Here is a 19,537-nt window from a genome sequence, read left to right as displayed (position 1 = left end):
TCAGCCCTGGAAGTTAGGCATTATTATCCACATCATGCAGGAGGAAATTGAGGCCCAAAGAGCCCCTGGGGGGCTCAAGGTACCCGAGACTGCAAACAGGCCAGGGAGGGAACCAGGTGGCCGACTTGACAGCAGCTCCACGGAGGATGGACTTGGACGTGAATTGACAGCAATCAGAATTTTTTCAGACGTTTAAACACGCTAATTAATTCACAAGCGAAAACAGCTAACTGCCATCCACTAACCCAAGTTGCGGATTTACAAAACTGGTCGCTTAGCAACTAGCAGTGTCTAGTTGCAACTTCCGACCAATTCGCAAACTGCTGGCATAAGGACTTCCTTTCGCCATCAACAGGGCTTTTGCGCATGTGCGATCGCCTTCCGGAAAGAGGAGCCTGTTTCTTGGATGCCTTCCGGGCGATATAGGAAGTGGCTCCGGGGCGCATGCGCATCGGTTCGCGGTTGTTGGGGCAGTTTCCGCCGCCGGCGTGAAGAGACCCCGGGCTCCTGGGGTTCCTGCATGCGCCGCCCCGCCCTCTTCTCCTCCGCGCCGGAGCAGCTCTTCAGGCTCTCCAGTGCCCTCCGCTCCCCGCTGCCGCTTCCCGCCCGGGCGCGACTCTCAGGTAAGCCCCGTGCCTCGTTGCCTCGGCACCCGCCGCTATGGCGTCCGCGGAGGCCACATCCCCTCTGCGGGGAGAGCCTCGCTGCGGGCTGCTGGCGCGCGAGCCGTACCGTTGACCCAGCCTCATCAGTGGCCCCTGGAAGCGAAGTCAGGGCTGGAAGAGGCCTTCGGGGGTCACCTAGGGTCCGACCGGTCGTTTTTCTAATGGGGAAAGCGAGGCCCCCGGGAGGGGCCTCACTGAGATAATAGCAATGTCTATCGCCTCCGTCCTTCCCCATACACGTGTGGCTTCTCCTCAGACACACGTCATTTGCTCGGAAAAGCCTTCCCTAACTGTTCCGCAGAAGGGCATTCTCTCTTAATCTCTCCCATGCCAACCTGCTTCATTTCCTCCGTAGCACTTAACCACTCTCTGAAACTGTTTGCTTCGGCCTTCCCCAGCCAAGGATTTATTGTATATGTATATGTGTACAGTTGTACAGGCAGTATTTCTCCAGGCGAGTATTTATTAAATACTAGCGGCTCTCGGCCAGGCATTGTGCTGTGGGACCAAGAGTACATTAAGGAAGGAAAGAATCCAGGCAGGTCCCTGCCCTCTTGGCACTAGCATTCTGTTCGGGAAGAGGTTGATTGTAAAGAAATTCCAGGTCGTAAGTAACAGGTGCTGTGAAGAAAACGAGGGAATGCGATCGAAGGTTGGATTGTGTTAAATTAGGGAAGCCTCCAAGCAGGTGACTTTTAAAAAGAATACGTCTGACAGCTTTATTGAAGTGTAACTTGCGTAACATAAAATTTTGCCCATTTAAAGTGTACGTTTAGATGAGTTTGGGAAATTTCATGTAGTTGTGTAAACATCACAACTGCAGTTTTAAAACATTTCCATCACTCCAAAAAGTTCTGTGGAGGCAACTACTGCAATCTGAAGAGGCAGCTGGGAGGTTTGGGGTGGGGGGCAAACTGTGCCTGCTCCAAGACAGGGATGAGCTTGCAGTGTCCCCTGGCAGAAAGGATGGATGGAGGAGCAAGGAGGGAGAGTGAGAAGGGATTAGGTAGGTTCCACTGGTACTTGTTTCTTCTGAGCTATTTGAAGCTTCCCAGTGGTCAGTGTAAGGTGTCCAGATTGGCTGATTAATACCTGATTATGGCTGGGCATTGTGGCTCACGCCTGTAATCCTAGCACTCTGGGAGGCCGAGGTGGGAGGATCGCTCAAGGTCAGGAGTTCAAAACCAGCCTGAGCAAGAGCGAGACCTCGTCTCTACTAAAAAAAAATAGAAAGAAATTAATTGGCCAAATAAAAATATATAGAAAAAATTAGCCGGGCATGGTGGCGCATGCCTGTAGTCCCAGCAACTTGGGAGGTGGAGGCAGGAGGGTCACTTGAGCCCAGGAGTTTGAGGTTGCTGTGAGCTAAGCTGATGCCATGGCACTCTAGCCCGGGCAACAGAAGTGAGACTCTGTCTCAAAAACAAACAAAACAAAAAACGTGATTATTCCTCTTGCCTACCATGTTCTTTTCCCTAAGTTCATCCTTAGTGTAGAAGTGTTCTCTCCCAACTTGATTCATGTTGAAGAAGAGGAATAGAATGGAAGTAACATTTGTTGAGAATCTATGGTGTTTTGGGCACTATATGTGCGGAACTCTGCGAAGTTGATGATATTAGTGTCTCTCTTTTGCAGATAAGAAAATCAAGGCTAAATAACTTGCCCAAAGCTATATATCTGGCTCCTGGATCTGATTGCAGTAGTCTTGTCATTCATTCAAACAGTTAACTGGCGTTTCAAGTACATCTCCACATTTGAGGCCAGAGGTTGGCTCGCAAGCACCATGTCCTCTTGCAAAGTTGCTTTCTGAGATATAAATATGCTCTTAGCTGTCGCTTTGACTTTTTCTTCTGCACATGCTTATTTTTTATGAAGCTGGGGAAATTTAATGCCTTCCCAAATTCCTTACAGTTTCTCCATTCCGTTTTGTCTTAAGATGTTATGCTTGTTAGCAAGTATGGCACTCAGCTGTTAGGCTCCTTTTGGAAAGGTGTAAAATTTGCTAACTGGTTAACAATTAAAATGTGGGATCAGTTTATGTGAATCATCAGGGAGTTACATATAATACACAGACTTTCTCCTTGGAAGGGACTAAGAAGAGGAAGTTTTTTATTGGGTCTACTATGCAATAGACACTGCATTTTCTACATGATCTGATTTGATCCTCAGAGCAGCCCTGGAGAAGGTGTTGATATTCTTTGTGTTTGCAGAGCAGGAAAATGAGTCCTGGTGAGATTAGAATCCCAGCTCTTGTGAGTGGCAGAGGCCTTGTTCAAATCCTGATGGGTCTGCTAGACTGTGATAGCCAGGAAAAACCTTGGGGTAGGGGAAATTCTTGCTGGCTAAACTTCCACAACATAATGGCAAATGTTCTGGTACTCTAGCAGGCTAAAGTGGATTACTTTTTAAAATTCATCATACAGAGAAATTGCTGAATTACTACCAGGACTAGTTATTGGAAATTTCATGCAGAGACATTGATTGAAACCTAAACTAATGCAGAAATTAGTAAGAAGAAAGTAAATTCCTAGTAAGTGGAAGCATGAAAGAAAGAATGGGGATCTCCTGTCTTGTTTACCGTTGTAGTCTTGGTGTACACTAACTATGTAAAGAGTGAAAGAATTTATTTTTCTAGCTGGTAACTAAAAAAAAAAATCTAATGTATTGCTACTGGTTCATTAATGGTGATAAAGGTACCACACTAATATAAGATTAATGATAGGGGAAACTGAATATGGAATTATGGCAGTTTAATCTTTACAATTTTCGGTAACCTAAAACTATTCTGAAAAAGTTTATTTTTAGAAAGCACTCTGCAGCCAGGTGCAGTGGCTCATGCCTGTAATCAATCCCAGCACTTTGGAAGGCCTAGGCAGGAGGATCACTTGAGGCCAGGAGTTTAAGACCAGCTTGAACAACATAGCAAGACCTCCTCTCTGTTTAAAAATTAGGGAAGCGTGGTGGTGCTCACCTATAGCCCAGCTACTTGGGAGGCTGAGGCAGGAGGATCTCTTGAGCTCAGGAGTTCAAGGCTGCGGTAAGCTGTGATTGTGCCAGTGCATTCCAGCAAGGCCCTGTCTCTAAAAAAAATAAAGAGCACTCTGCTTATTGCATATTTAGATCTCTTCTGAAGAGAAGCCTGGACTCAAGCCATTTAGGATATCTCCCTTCTGTGACTTAATTATCTTTACACTTTCTCTCAGTGATATTTATTATTTAAGAAAGAACCTGTCCTTAACATTTCCCATTATTTTTTAGGGTCAAAATGAGTCTGTTTGGAACAACCTCAGGTTTTGGAACTGGTGGGACCAGCATGTTTGGCAGCACAACCACAGATAATCACAACCCTATGAAGGTACCTGACAAAGCTTCACAGGGTTTGTAGGAAGAGTTTAGGCCAGAGTTTCTTACATCAAGGACAAAAGGAGAACACGAGATGGTTTGGGAGCCTCCCTTGGTATGAAAGCTCTGAAACTCTGTCTAGCCTAACTTTCTCCAGCATTGGAGCACAGATAACATGGGTCCCCTGGGCTAGTGTCCTATTCCTCTAGACTTGCCAGATCTTTAGAATTACCCAAGATGCTTGTTAATGCAGCAGATTCCTAGGGCCTGGCCCAGGACTGTTGAATCTGAACTTCCATGGTGGGGGAGAAGGGAGGGCAGTTGATAACTATGATTAAGCACTGGGGCAGGAATGACCTTGTGGCGCATCATGTAGAAAATGAGACTGAGGGCATTCATTTAGAGTGCTGCTTCCAGTCCTGGCAGTGCTAATGCTTTCACTGGCTTGGGTATTACTCCTCTTTTTGATAAAGTAAGGAAAGGTCCAATTCAATTGGTTCATGAGTACAAAGAAAGTCTGCCATGAGTTGATTAGTGAGAAAGAAAGTAGATTTGAATTAAATTGTGATTATGCATACATTTTAACATTGACTTTTCCCTCCAGGATATTGAAGTAACATCTTCTCCTGATGATAGCATTGGTTGTCTATCTTTTAGCCCACCAACCTTGCCGGGGAACTTTCTTATTGCAGGATCATGGGCTAATGATGTAAGTGCTCCTTAAATGCATGCTTTATAAATCATATCTCTTTGTATGGGCAAGGTTAGCTTTAGTTCCATTTTTTCCCAAGTGAGTGAATCAGAGTTAAGACTTATGCATAGCCTTTTTAAAGAAATCAATTTAGAGGGTGTGAACCCTTCTAAACAGCAGACATCACTGTTCTTACACTTATTTTTGTTAGGAAAGCACAATCACTTGCATTGCTCAGAAATTCCTACTGTAGTTCTGGTATGTTGAAGTGTATTCCCAGATCAAGTGTAATATTCATCAGGAATGAATGTTAGCCATGGTGGCGCACACAAACAAATTTCCCTTTTGGCACCCTGAAAGTGTTCTTTAGGCATCTGTTAAATTTTTCAACTTAGATGATACAAATCCTTTCACATTGTACTTACCTTTGTGTATAAAAACAAATAAAAAATCATAGTGTAAAAAAAATAAAAACAGGTAGAAAAATAAAGAATGTGAAGAGGCACTTCACAAAAGGGAGAATAAACTTAACCATTCAGTCACATACTTAAATGCAAATTTATAAGATAGACTCTTTTTTTCTATCAAATTAACAAAATTGAGTTTAAAAGAATAATGGTACCAGCAAGGATAAGCTGAAACCTTACATGTGCTACTGGTAGGTATATAAGTTGGTAGAGCTCTTCTGAGGATAATTGGCAACATTATTCAGAGATCCTTAAGTTTATACCCTTTATGTCATGGATTCCCCTTCTGCGACTTGAGGAAATCCAATAATGTACGTTATATGCATTGTCTAAATCAGTGTTTATGACAGCTAAAGCACTGTGAACTTTCTGTCATCCCTATTTTATGAATCAGGATGCTGAGGCCTCGGGAAGTAAAATAACTGGCTTGGGTCACCTGTCTGGGTGGCAAAGCCAGAGGCAGCAGGCAGCACAGTCCAACTCAGAGTCCATGCTCCTAGCCACTGCCGGGTATTGCCTGTCATAAAAACGTGATGCTAGTGAAAATTGTGACGATTGTGATATCCAGCAGTAAAGTCGGTTTATGGTATGCAAGTGTTGGGGACAGGACTCACACTGGCCTGGTGAGGCAGCAGGTATTGGGAGAGAACAGAGGGAGGAGCGTTGTCCAGGTTGAACAAGTTTGCTTTTTACATGCAGTTTCTGGAAATATTTCAGTTGTTTTGCTGATAAAAAAAAATGTTAGAATGTTTAAAGATGAATAGACTACTGATACAGGTGAGATAAGTAAAGATACTATATAATCTAGAGTTTTCAAGAAAACGTGTGGGGCCGGGCGCGGTGGCTCACGCCTGTAATCCTAGCTCTCTGGGAGGCCGAGGCGGGTGGATTGCTCGAGGTCGGGAGTTCGAAACCAGCCTGAGCAAGAGCGAGACCCCGTCTCTACTATAAATAGAAAGAAACTAATTGGCCAACTAATATATATAGAAAAAATTAGCCGGGCATGGTGGTGCATGCCTGTAGTCCCAGCTACTTGGGAGGCTGAGACAGAAGGATCGCTTGAGCCCAGGAGTTTGAGGTTGCTGTGAGCTAGGCTGACGCCATGGCACTCACTCTAGCCTAGGCAACAAAGCGAGATTCTGTCTCAAAATAAAAAGAAAACGTGTGTACATGAAAAGAAGACTTGAGAGCACACGCAGCTGTTAACCGTGCTTGTCTGTGGTGGGATTAGGATGATTTTTATTTTCTTGTCATAGTTAGAAAATCTCTAAGTAAAATGCATTACTTTTATAACCAGGGGAAAAATTATATTAAAAAAAGCATTCAGAGAGGTAAGTTTCCATTTCGGTCTTGATTGTCTTGAGGGTAATGGATAAGTGGCATTCTGCTTTAGAAGACATATCTTGTAGATGCGATGGAAAAAGTCTCTGCAATTTTAGGTGTAAGCAGTAGAATGTGTATATTTTAATGGCTTAGGAAAAGGAAAGCAGCTGCTTGGCATATTTATTTCAATTGCTTTGTTCTTAAAGTTAGATAATTAGGTTGATACGAGAAGTCCATGTATAGTTAAATTGCACCCCGTTAATTATTAGGTGTTAAATGCAGGTAATACTTCATGAATTGCTTTGTTTGCATTAATTTGTCTGTTACCACAGGTTCGCTGCTGGGAAGTTCAAGACAATGGACAAACCATCCCGAAAGCCCAGCAGATGCACACCGGGCCCGTGCTAGATGTCTGCTGGAGTGACGTATGTTTCACTCCATTTCTAATGTTCTCTTTCACTTAAAGTACAGTGTAATTCTAGATATTTAATAATGCGAACACAATTTAGCATGTATGTATCTACATTGTAGGAATTCTTCTAAGTTTATAAATGTAAATATAGTAATTTATATGCAGTTTCTGGAAATATTTCAGTTGTTTTGCTGATAAAAAATGTTAGAATGTTTAAAGATGAATAGACTACTGATACAGGTGAGATAAGTAAAGATACTATATAATCTAGAGTTTTCAAGAAAACATGTGTACATGAAAAGAAGACTTGAGAGCACACGCAGCTGTTAACTGTGCTTGTCTGTAGTGGGATTAGGATGATTTTTATTTTCTTGTCATAGTTAGAAAATCTCTAAGTAAAATGCATTACTTTTATAACCAGTACTTTTATAACCAATAAAATACATTACTTTTAAACCATTACTTTTATAACTTTTTAATGTTAGCTTTAGTTAGGTGCTCTCTCTGAAAGTTTTTCTTGAATTAAATTTTGTGTGTGTGATTGGGGAAAGTTTAATGATGAAGGGACCATTTACAAAGAAACCAACAGGGTAGGTGAACTACCCAGGGCAAGTGCGCGGCCTCCTGGAGCGCAGCACGGGCTGCCGCTGTCGAGGGCCCTCGACCTGGCGTGGGGGAGCCTGCCTCCCCCTCTCCTACCACTGCTGCTGATGGCTGAACCCAAAAGAAGAGAGAATACAAAGGGGCCTGACTGAAAGTCAGGGGCAGATGTGCTGTGAGGCTAAAGAAGCTAAGCCTGCAGGCCCCTCACCTGCAGAAGTCCCTACCCAGGCTTTGTACCTAATTTTTTTAAGTAATGTTCCTAATTTTTTTAAGTAATGTTCTTAGGTGTGATTTGCCTGCCTACAGTAAAATTGAACATTTTTAGTGTGCAGTTCTGTGAGTTTTAAGAAACGCATAGAATTATGTTCAAGATATAGAGCAGATCCATCAGAGATTCCCTTTTGCTATTTTGTAGTCAAATCCTTCCCACTCTCAGCTCCTGGAAAACACTGATCTGTTTTCTGTCCCTAAAGTTTTGCCTTTATGAAAATGTCATATAAATGAAATCCTATATTGTGTAACCTCTTGAGTCTGGCTGCTTCACTCTGCACATTGCATTTGAGATCTATGTGATTGTGTCTGTCGGTAGTTTGTCTTATTGCTGAGTAGTCTTCCCTTCTATGCATGTGTCACCATTTATTCATCTGTCTACCAACTGAAGGACATTTGGGTTTCCCGTTTTTGGTGCTTATGAATAATGCAGCTATAAATGTTTACATACTGGATTTTCTGTGACCATAGTTTTCATTACTCGGGTAAATATCTAACAGTGGGGTTGCTGTCTCATATGGTAAATATATGTTTTAACTTTATGAGAAATTGCCAAATAATTCTATTTTACATTGTCATTTTTTAATCTCATTATTTCTTTGATCTTATTTAGCTTATGAGAAATAATTCTAGTATTTATAATATTTTGAGATGGTTTAGGAGCCAGAGTTGCTCCCATTTTATTCATTTGCAATGATGGCTTCTCAAGGAATTTTTGTCAGTCTATAAAATGTATTCCTGAAATGCCTGTTTGGGTTATTATGAGACTAAGTTAGTAGATACATGAGAACAGTTTGGAAACTGAAGTGTTCGTTATAGATGCAACCTACTTTTCCTATAGTAAAGTGGCAGCTTGAATAGATGTAAAATATTTCTAATTTATTTTGCCTGTCTTTCTTTACTAATTGGGTAATAGGTCAGAATTTTAAAGTTTCTGACAAAATATGGCAAGAAATAGAATGACCTGATAGAGGAATTGTGTTGCTCAAATGTTATTGAGTGGCTGTGGAATTTCTATTAATAAAACTGAATATAATCTACTTCCTGTCTCCAAGTTACAGACCAGCTAGTGGGGGGGTTCAAAGGCAGGAATGAAATCAGTGAGCTAAGTTCTGAGGGAGGCAGGGTGAATTGGTGCAGGTGGGAGAGAACATAGAAAGCAACTATGAGTTTGGGAAGGGTTCCATGAATGCTTTACAAAAGAGACAGGAATTGGGCTGAATCTTAAAAAGAGAAAAGTAAACCACAGGCTTACAGCTTTTTAGCATTCCCTCATCCAGGCTTGGCCTGGCATCAAATTTCAGCTCTATCTCTTTGTCAAGTTAATTATCAGGCACCTATTGTGTGCTAAGCCCAGGGGATATAGTGGAAATCAAAGTAGGCCGAACAAACAGACAGACCTGTGCTCAGGGACAAACAAATACAGAAACAGTTAAGAATTACAGTTAGTAGAAAGTTGTGACAAGATTATAGAGTCACAGGTGGTTAAGGGGTTTGCTTTAGAGATCACAGGTGAAAGGCTGAGCCTCAGCCCAGACCTTCCTGGCTCCAGAGCTGTGCGCTTCGCCTCACCCATGGAGCCTTAGAGGAAGAGCATGGGCTGGCCTGGGGGGGTTGGGGTGCAGCGGGGAGTGGAAACCACATACGTAGAGGCACCGAAGACCCAGTTACCTTGAGGCATGAAAGCCAAATTTGGTGAAAAATAAAAATTATAAAACAAAACTTGCCCCAGTATGATTAACCTATTAATAATATCTGTATCCATAAAGCCAAATTTGGTGAAAAATAAAAATTATAAAACAAAACTTGCCCCAGTATGATTAACCTATTAATAATATCTGTATCCATAAAGCCAAATTTGGTGAAAAATAAAAATTATAAAACAAAACTTGCCCCAGTATGATTAACCTATTAATAATATCTGTATCCATAAAGATAGAGATTTAGTTTTTCTTAGAATGCAAAATTTTCTACATTTTATTTTAGGATGGGAGCAAAGTATTTACTGCATCATGTGATAAAACTGCCAAAATGTGGGACCTCAACAGTAATCAAGCAATCCAGATCGCACAGGTAATAACAGCCCCCTGTAGAATGGCTGGACGAGACTGGTACCCAGGATTGTGATGATTCTTTAATTACAGTAGTTCTCTACTATAGAAAATGCAGTGTGACTGTATTAAATCAATTAGACTTAATATACCAGAAACCTCTTTGGCACAAAAAGTACACCAGTTTTAATAACCATTTTCGCTCTTACTAGTATTTCAGATTGTTTTGTCCTGGGTCTTTCATATACGTGTAGATGGCATCATAAGGAGTTAGTGATGTTTAAATCTATACAAGACACAAGTGACTGGTGGTCCTTGACCCGTGTTTGACATTCCGACACCCATTTGTGGCTGCCTTCTACCAGCTACATGTGGTTGCTCATCTGTGCAGCATGTGTTTATTGAATGACTGCTATTTGTCAAGCACTGCACTGGGGCTAAAAAATATAGCAGTGAGTAAGAGGGACACTGCCACACGCCCTTGGGGCTTTTACAGTCTACTCAGCGACATAGCAGGTTCTGTGTGAAGAATGCTAAGAGAGGGCAGAAGTAACGAAGGTAAGAGAACCTAGAGCCAACGGTCCAGGCTGGTTGGGGGTTCAGGAAGAGCTGCTTGACAGAAACATTTTCACTCGTGCTGAGATCATACTACTGTGTACTAGAAGCATGTCCTTGATCTCTTAATTCATGTCACCTTAGTAAAATTGCTGAAAATCTCCCTAAAAAGGGGTACTTTCACTCTCACATATTAGTTAATTATGGGTAAAAATCAAATACACTTTTGTATTAAACTGAGTATTTTGGTCATGGGAAAGCACTAGTATCCTTTGATTTTTGTTTGGTGTGACCTCAGTGTTTAAATTAGTTCTTTGTCTTGGAATGTCCAGAACTAAAGCTATTTAGCACCTTGTTACATTTACCTTGACCTGTTTCATTTTTGTCTTGTTGATAGCATGATGCTCCTGTTAAAACCATACATTGGATCAAAGCGCCAAACTACAGCTGTGTGATGACAGGGAGCTGGGATAAGACTTTAAAGGTATGATACGCAGCTGAGGTATCACATGGCCCAGTCAAGCTCGGCAATTGTTCTTACGCCATTCGGATGTTGGCCCCAGATGGTCACTCACCAGCTCCTCTTTTGGTTTTTGCCTTTAGTTTTGGGATACTCGGTCATCAAATCCTATGATGGTTTTGCAACTCCCTGAAAGGTGTTACTGTGCTGATGTGGTAAGAAATACCAACTTAATGTTTATTTCTTTTTATAAAACAAATTAAGTATTTCTCACCCTATGGCTCCTTGCAGTTAACGGGTTATCTAAAACTCCCTCTTAATTCAGTAATAGATGTGGGGGATAGAGTTCAGGTTGCTTTAGTCATCTTAAATTGGGAGATTGGCGTGCTGCATTTATTCCAGAATGAACTAAATACTGAATGTCAAGGTTTTTTGTCACTTGTTTGAACATACACAGCCAGCTACATACCGTCCCTAGTGTGACATTTATCGTGTGACGGTAGGGAAGCTTGTCGTAACCTTGTGGTGTGGCACTAGATCTTTGGGGACTGTCTCTGGGTGGGATAGAAACTGAAGAACTTTGCTGGTTCATTTAGTGATAAGTCTTAAAGTTTTGTACCAACTGCCCCAATAATTCTACTTTTAGAAATTTATCTGAGGAAAATAATCAAGGAGGCAAATGGTCTTTGTCTTATATAATATAGTAAAATATTGGTTCATTTGAGGAACAGTAGACAGCAGCCTCTAGTGTATGACATGGGCCGATGCTCATGAAACATTTTGAGTAAAGGACAGGAATACACAGAAGTTCACATACACAAGATAAAACGCTCAGGAAAATGACTGGAATTAAAATATACCCTAATGTTAGCAGTTATTTGGAGGGATATTTCTTCTCAGATCCTGTAATATTTTCTAAATATTCACTTATTTTTATAGTTAGTTTTACAAAACAAGTCTTTTAAAAATATGTTAAGGTTCTTTCAAATACCATTTCTCTAGGTTTGTGTAACACGTAGATATCATTGGATTATTAAACTTAAAAAAAAATTCAGACTTAATTTTATGATTAAAAAGTTGATCTAAAACATTGGTATGAAAAAGCACATTCTCTGCTTTCCTCTGTTCCCTAGATATACCCTATGGCCGTGGTGGCGACTGCAGAGAGGGGCCTCATTGTCTATCAATTAGAGAATCAACCCTCTGAGTTCAGGAGGATAGAATCTCCATTGAAACATCAGGTGAGTCATAAGTCAACTCAAGAAGCATGTATTTAGGCCAAGCACAGTAGCCACACCTATAATTCTAGCACTTTGGGAGGCCAAGGCCAGAGGATCACTGAGGCCAGGAGTTTTGAGACCAGCCTGAGCATCATAGTGAGACTCCCATCTCTACAAAAAATTTTTAAAAAAAATAGCCCGGGCACGGTGGTGCTCATCTATAGTCCAAGGAGGCTGGAAGGCAGAATGATCGCTTGGGCCCAGGAGTTTGAGGCTGCAGTGAGCTATGATGAAGCCACTGCATTCCAGCCTGGGTGACAGAGCAAGACCCTGCATGAAAAAGTTAGAAAGTAATGCTTCTTTATCATATGTGAGTAATATGTTTCTGGTTCTTCTAAAACCCCAGAATTAGGTAACAATGATTTTCCTTCATATTAGTCATGAAATCTTGTGTTATATCATGATAACGTCCTTTTTTTCTTTTAACTGTAGCATCGATGTGTAGCTATTTTTAAAGACAAACAGAACAAGCCAACTGGTTTTGCCCTGGGAAGTATCGAGGGGAGAGTTGCTATTCACTACATCAACCCCCCAAATCCGTAAGTGGGACTCAGTCAGCTTGCACACTTGCATTGAGACTTTTTTTTAGAAAGGAAAACTTAGGTGGGTCTTTTTTTTTTCAGTGCTAAAGATAACTTTACTTTTAAATGTCATCGATCTAACGGAACCAACACTTCAGCTCCTCAGGACATCTACGCGGTATGTTTTTAGCAACTTTTACCTTGAAAATACATCCGGAAACTTGACTTGGAGGTGGCTGAGTAATTATGGGATCAGAAAAGATTAATCACTGAAGGACCTGTATGTATTCATGTCTGGAGATAAATGGCTTATGCTGTAGGCTTTGGTTTTCTGTTTTTATGAACATATTGACTGGCGTCATTCTCTTACTTCTGAATGCAAGCTTAAGGTGTTTTGGGAGAGTTTCTGCCTCCTCTGACAGTTTGCACACGGAGCTAAGACTAAGAAATTGTTGTTTGCTAAAAAAGAAAAAGGCACTTTCCTGCTACATGCCCCTTGGTGATACTTGCTAAATACACACATTAACTTCTGCTGATGTGTGTTCCTCACAAGAGGCAAGATTTAGTTTTGGGCTGGCAGCTGATTCAGGAAGCATGGCGAGTTGCTCTTCTAATCAGTGGGCAGCCAGCTCAAATGAAATGTGTGTGTGCACGTGGTTTCCTAACTCAAACGGGAAGTGTGCATTGATGAAACCCCGCTTCTCTATCCTCTGCCTTGGCTTCTCATTATGTATATCAATCCTTGCAGGTAAATGGAATCGCATTCCATCCTGTTCACGGCACCCTTGCAACTGTGGGATCTGATGGCAGATTCAGCTTCTGGGACAAAGATGCCAGAACAAAACTAAAAACTTCAGAACAGTTAGATCAACCGATATCGGCTTGCTGCTTCAATCACAATGGAAACATATTTGCGTATGCTTCCAGCTATGACTGGTCAAAGGTGAGAATTCCCAGGCCTGCTCTGGGTGCCGCACGGCAGCAGAGTCGGGCTCTGGGTTGGGAGAGCATAGGCTTGAGTTGTGATTCTTCTCCGGACTCACATCACTGCCACCTCCCTGTAAGGGGAGATAGCAGGGTGTCCTTGATGGGTTGTGGGAATTCATTATAGCCTTTGGTCAGAGCCCGGCACACGGGAAGTGCCCAGTCAGTGTAAGCGGTCACAGGCTGCCCTGTCCCTGGGTACAGAAGGATGGGCAAGCTGGAGGGGCTGATGCTTTGAGAGAGTGATTCCTGTAGTTGGGAGAGTGTGAGAGGGCCCCGTCATGCAGCTTTGATTATTTGTTTGGGCTGGGGAGTTAGAAGCTGGCAGGGTCATGGCTGTGTTTTTGAGGCCTCTGGGAGCTATGGTGAAATGTGCAGACTCAGGTCCTCTGCCCAGACCCCACGTGAAGTGTGTCATCTGCCGACCAGTATGCAACTTGCCCTGCTTCTCAGCTGTTAGTTCTGGAGAATACGCCTTCATTATGTTTGTGGTCTTCATTTTCTCTTCCCACATCCCCTCTGCCTTTTGCTTCCTAGACCTTCCCCTACCATAGTGTCTTCCACGCATGTCCGTCTTCACTGGTCTCTGCCTCCCTCACCCAGCCCACACGTGGTCCCTCACACACTCCGTTTCCTGATGCTGGCCCTTTCTCCCACCATCTTCTATCCCTGTCCCCCAGCTGCTTCCCCTGTGTCTAAGTGCACAGGAAGCCTTGAGAAGCCTGTAGCCCTTCGCTGCTAAGCTTGCTTGGGGAGTGGTAGCACCTGCTCTCGTCGTTCCCTGCCCTCTGGCCCGTCTTCAGTCCACTGCCAGGTGCTTTCTGGCCTCCTGGAGCCGTAGTCAGGAGTCTCGGCCGCATCCTCCTTGTCCAGTCCAGAGCTTCCCTCCATCCTGTGCCAGGCGCTGTGATCCATCCCTGCCTCCTCCACAGAGCTCCCCTCCCTTGTTTTCTCTCGTTATCTTTGTTATCTTTCCTGGTTCTTTCCAGCTGCTGCTTGCCATCCTCCTCTCATCTCTCTGGGCTCCTACCTGCCGTCTCAGCCTGAGCTGCTCCTCGGGTTCTTCCAAGCGTTCATTCCAGGGCCCTGGCTCTGCCCACAAAAGCCAGTGACTTGCGGTTTCTGACTCAGTTCCTGGCCTCTCCCCCTTCTCTTTCAGTGTTTCCCAGTCTCAGCAGGGTGGCTGCGCCTGGGTATCCCCTGTGGCCCTTCGCTTAAGACAGAGCAATCCAGCCATTTCCCACCCTGCCCTCCCCTTGCCCACCCGGCTGCTCCTGTGTCCCTCTCTCTTCAGGGCTTGCTTAGCAGCTTCTTCCTTTTTTTAAAAGCAACTTTCTTGAGGTACAATGAAATGCAGTAAATTGGATGTGTTTAAAGTATACAATCCGATCAGTTTTGACATCTGAAACCATCACCACATTCAGGAGTTTAACAGACATGTTCATGTCCCCCAGAGGTTTCCGTGTGTGCTGTAATCCCTCCCCTGCGTGGATCTGCTTTCTGTCGCTATAGCTTGCTGTGCCTTTTCTAGAATTTACATAAATGGATTCATACACAATGCACTCTTTTTTCCCCTGGCTGCTTTTACTCAGCTGAATGATTTTGAAACTCACCTGCGCTGTGGAGTGTATCGCTTATCTGTGCCTTTTTAGTGCCGAGTCCCGTCCCTGGCATGGGGATGCCACCGTTTGCTCATCCACACACCTGTGTCAGCCGTGCACACAGCTCTGCAAAGAGTGCGCCGTTGTGCTTCTGCCTGGCTGAGGCTATGCAGGTTGGGGCCTGCACGGGGACGGAGGGCTTGGTCCCTCAGTGGAGCCCTTCACTGAGTGTCTCATGCGCGCAGCCCAGCAGCTGCATCCCATGCTGCATTTTAACTCGCATCACGCTCAGGGTTCCGTGCACGCACGCACTGAAGCACACTGTAGTGAGTTGAAGGGAGGAGGAAATCTCACTGCATTGAGTGCTGCTTAGAATTAAGGTAGTCTAATTCCTCTAAGCAGTTAATAATTGTCACTTTATAGTGGGGGTTACAAAAATTCCAGTCTTTGTTTAAAGAAAACTTTTGCTTCAGGAATTGTGCATTGTTCTCAGTTCAAGGACAGTCATCTCTGATATAAAATCATGATCACATATGATTAATAGTACTAGCTTGAACATAGCTGCTCACAAAAGCTGCGCTTTGCATGTTGTGGTGGGAATCAGTGGTCACAGCTGAGCACAACAGCTCTCGACCTCCCGCCAGCTGAGGCTAGAAACATGGCTCTGTGGCTCAGGCAGAGCGTGCCCCTCTGCTCTCCCGGCCTTTGATCACCTGCCTGCTGGCTCTCGCAGATTACCTGCCTTGTCCGCCCAACTCGCCTTTCTTCCTAAAACTCAAATCTGATCATGCCACTGACGCTTCCTTGTCCTTGTGGGTAATGTTCAGAGGCCTCAACCTGCTGTTCATGGCCCTTTATAGTCTGGCCTCATCCTTACACTCGGGGCCCGTTGTCCCCTCCAGTGTGGCAGGAGCAGATGTGCTCACTGCCCCGCGTGCCTGTGTCTGCCACGGCTCCTGTGTGGGCGGGTCGTCCTGGGCCCTCATCCCTATGACACGTCATGGGTCAGGTGTCCTCTCCTCCGCGAAACCCCTCAGGTCAGAGCCAGTCCTGACCGAGGGACCCCAGGGCAGTGATTTTGGCATTGAAGGCGTATGGTGTTAAAGGGGCTCAGTACCAAAAAGACAAACAAGTGAAGACAGTCCCTCCCAGCAGGGGGTTGATGGCAGACTTGCACCAGGTCCTCAGCCTTCTCTGACGACTAAAGTTTTTTTGTACCATTTGACTTTTATTTCTATCTTTGTTGTTTTGTTTTGTCCCTCTCCCCACCCTGAGAGATTTTGCTTTAAGCACATAGCACAGGACTTGACAGATAAAAAGTGGCCACAGAATGCTAACTGTTGCTTTTAATAATAAACTTATCAGGGTTTTCTTTTTCTTCTTTAGGGACATGAGTTTTATAATCCCCAAAAGAAAAATTACATTTTCCTACGTAATGCAGCAGAAGAGCTAAAACCCAGGAATAAGAAGTAGCAGCCTGAGACTTCTGGGTTGTCCAGAGTCATTCTCTCGCCACTCTGCCTCGTCTCTGTACGAATTTGATCCCAGCTGTGGGTTGTCAGCCGCGGACATGGATTTCAACCCCTGGAGAAAACCATGTCATTGTTGAGCAGTCGAGAGCCCAGCTGTCCACGGCGACTTGCCGTCTCTCCATTCCACTGCCTGTTGCAGAGTTTTTCTGTAACTCTGAGGGGATTGAAATTATTATAGAAGTTAGATTTTTGAAGGCGATGCCAGGTATTTTGCAGTGCTTCATTCAGCAGTGTATGTACTAGAGAATATTGGAAAACAGTCTATGAACCCTGTACTGTATTTTGTAATAAAATATTTTGAAGATTGCCTACTGAGCTTCCTTTTCCTTCTCTCCCTTGCCCTACCCAGTAATCTCAGAAGTGGTCATCCTGCCTGGCATCAGCATTGGGTTTTGAATTATGATTTCAGACACCCTTTGGGAAATACAGAAATCTTGTACATTAGGAGAAAGGGAATCCTGAGGTTCAATTATTTCTGCCACATGGAGCCCTCTAAGCATTGGCAGGCAGAGTTTGTGTTCTTCCTTTACTTCCTTCATTTCCTTCTTCAACATCCCCTGTGCTTTCCGGCTCTGCTGTGCAGACTTCCTAGTGACTCTGAAGTGGGGACTGTTCCTTGTGCTGAGTGTAGGCCTGCCTTGCAAGGCCCAAGTGGGTGATACTTGTGTGTCTTTCAGGGTAGAACCCAGGTCCTCTGCATGGGAATTGCTCTGAACATGTGCCCCCAGTAGTGATCATTTGGGTGTTGCTTTTTATTTCATAGTAATTTAAAATTCCTGATTGGTAAGTATTCAAAATGAAATTCAACTTAATGTGTGACTTTTGAGTCTATTGTATTTTTACCCTGTGATCCCAAATGCTTCTTACGCCTTATTGTTTGGGGCTTGTATGTGAACTCTGACTTGCCGAGTGTGAAGTCCTGGCATTACTGCTGTAAGATGTGTTTGCTCGTAGAAAGCAATGAAATAAAATTTTGTATTGGAAGAGACTGCCTGTGCTCAGTGGTTTAAATTCTTTGGTAGTTAACAAATGAATTCAGACCCATTATCTCTTTGACTCTGTTTTTTTAGCCTGAAAATATGTTTTTTAGAGATAAAAAGGTGCACTAGAAAAATCTGAATGTTCAAGTTAACTGTTTACAGCTAATTTTTCCCTTCCCCTTATGAATCAGGCATGTGGTTTTGTGATCTGTACGTATGAGAAGATCTAGCGAGTAGAAAAGGCTACTCTGAGGAGAGATTCGAGTGTGATGGTCTTAGTAGCCGACTTTCACTCGAGGTGGGACTAGACTAGTCAGCTTCAGCTTAGCTGGAGTTTCATTACTCTTATTACAGGCTGGTGACTGGCTCCAGTTGACAATGACAAAATAATGAGTCTAAAAGTAGAGTATTAGAGTGTTCTTTTCCAGGATCGGGCCTTGCTACCTCACCAAGGGGATAGTTTTAAAATACTCGCCTAAATCCAAGGGTGGACTCGGGCTGCCAGAAACCTGGCGTCGGGAGCTCCTTGCTGCCACCAGCGTGTGCAAGACTCATTTCTCCACCTCCCAGAACCTAGAGCACAAGCACACCCCGCGTGTTTGCTGGTGACGAGCCAGTGAGTGTTCGCTGAGATCATTACACCGCTCAAAATACTGACTGCCATGCCTCCTAGAACTCTGTATGTGGAGTCTTCGAGGAACTCTTCGCCCCAGACCTCTTCATCCCTGTGCTGAAAGTTGCATGCAGTAGGTGCTCATTAAGTATTGATAAATCTGATGGCATCTCCTAATTCAAAAAGATACCAGTGTAATCTTGACATTTTTGTTTCAATAAATGTCATGTCATATTCTGCCATTAAATATTCACTGTCCACCCTGCTAAAAACAGATCTGCTTCATCGAATGTGGAACGTGTAAACCTCGTGGGGGAGACAAGCTGTGCTCTTTCACCAATTTTTCCAACCTGTTATGAAAATTTTCAAACATAAGAAGTTGGAGGAGTTTTTACAGTGAACATACCTTCCCTCTGTCCACCACCTGGATTCCTCCATAAGTGTCAGGCTTTCACTTGGTTTTTCTGTTCGCTTTTGCCGGACTTTTCTCCTCCTCGATGGTAAGGCCACTTCCTCGGCAGCTAATTGTGGGCGCAGGCCTGGTAGCAAGGACGGAGTATACAGATGGTGCTGAAACGAGGTGTTTCGGATGTGGGTTGTGTACAGGAAGGGGTACTTCTCCGTTCCTACAATGTTTGGTCTGACCCCGTGTACTTGGGGACAGATAGTCTGTGTGTGCCCACGTCTGTGTGTGCCCACGCGTGTGCACGGGGACCTGCGAGTCTGCCTGTGGAGATCCTCTGGGTCACGGGGCCGACTGAACCCTGCCTTCCCACCCGTGTCAGTGCTTGCGTGGCGCCAGGGGGTCCTGGGGAAGGACGATCGGTGGGAGAAGGGAGGATGCGCAGGTCAGCAGCTTGCTGACGGGGTGCGGTCTGGCCCTCACGAGCACGACTGCCACCCAGGGAGGGGAAGCGGGCAGCACGGCGCCCTTGCCCAAGCCCGCTCACCCAGCCACGCCCTCACTGTTAGGGTTTTTCTTTAAACTGAGCCACTTCGAAAACATAAGACAAATGTGCTGCTACCATAAACTTAGAGGAAAATTCAGTATATAGAAAACTAGTATCTTTTACCTAAAACAGAAAGTAACCATAAGAATAAAATGAGAATTAAGCTATAAACCTGGGAAATGAAATAATACTATGGAAATGAAACTGGACCTAAAGTCATCTTCAAGGGACACATGT

The 19,537-nt window shown here is 43.9% G+C and overlaps 1 protein-coding gene across 2 annotated transcripts; it reads left to right on the top strand.

Moving 5' to 3' along the window:
* The first annotated feature begins 431 nt into the window (after positions 1–431).
* RAE1 (ribonucleic acid export 1) lies at positions 432–17,064 on the top strand. 2 transcript variants are annotated; one of them, XM_012770491.3, is made up of 12 exons: positions 432–623; positions 3,924–4,020; positions 4,612–4,716; positions 6,821–6,913; positions 9,760–9,846; positions 10,777–10,863; positions 10,983–11,054; positions 11,973–12,080; positions 12,552–12,658; positions 12,743–12,818; positions 13,389–13,583; positions 16,612–17,064. In XM_012770491.3, exons 2-12 carry the CDS (start codon positions 3,931–3,933, stop codon positions 16,696–16,698), a joined length of 1,107 nt encoding a protein of 368 aa, XP_012625945.1. In that variant the 5' UTR covers positions 432–623; positions 3,924–3,930; the 3' UTR covers positions 16,699–17,064. The 2 variants fall into 2 exon arrangements, with proteins under 2 accessions (XP_012625945.1, XP_012625944.1); XM_012770490.2 differs by lacking the exon at positions 432–623 and adding an exon at positions 634–1,119.
* Positions 17,065–19,537: the final 2,473 nt, after the last annotated feature.

The sequence above is a fragment of the Microcebus murinus genome, chromosome 16 (assembly GCF_040939455.1).
Source record: "Microcebus murinus isolate Inina chromosome 16, M.murinus_Inina_mat1.0, whole genome shotgun sequence".
Taxonomy (NCBI): Eukaryota; Metazoa; Chordata; class Mammalia; order Primates; family Cheirogaleidae; genus Microcebus; species Microcebus murinus.
This window is presented reverse-complemented; position numbering and strand designations above follow the sequence as displayed.

Bases quoted from the DNA above. Each gene is read 5' to 3' on its own strand.
- RAE1 (XM_012770491.3), top strand. From the start codon at position 3,931: ATGAGTCTGTTTGGAACAACCTCAGGTTTTGGAACTGGTGGGACCAGC. The intron at 4,717-6,820 runs GTAAGTGCTCCT...CTGTTACCACAG, and splicing joins CAGGATCATGGGCTAATGAT to GTTCGCTGCTGGGAAGTTCA. The intron at 9,847-10,776 runs GTAATAACAGCC...TCTTGTTGATAG, and splicing joins AAGCAATCCAGATCGCACAG to CATGATGCTCCTGTTAAAAC.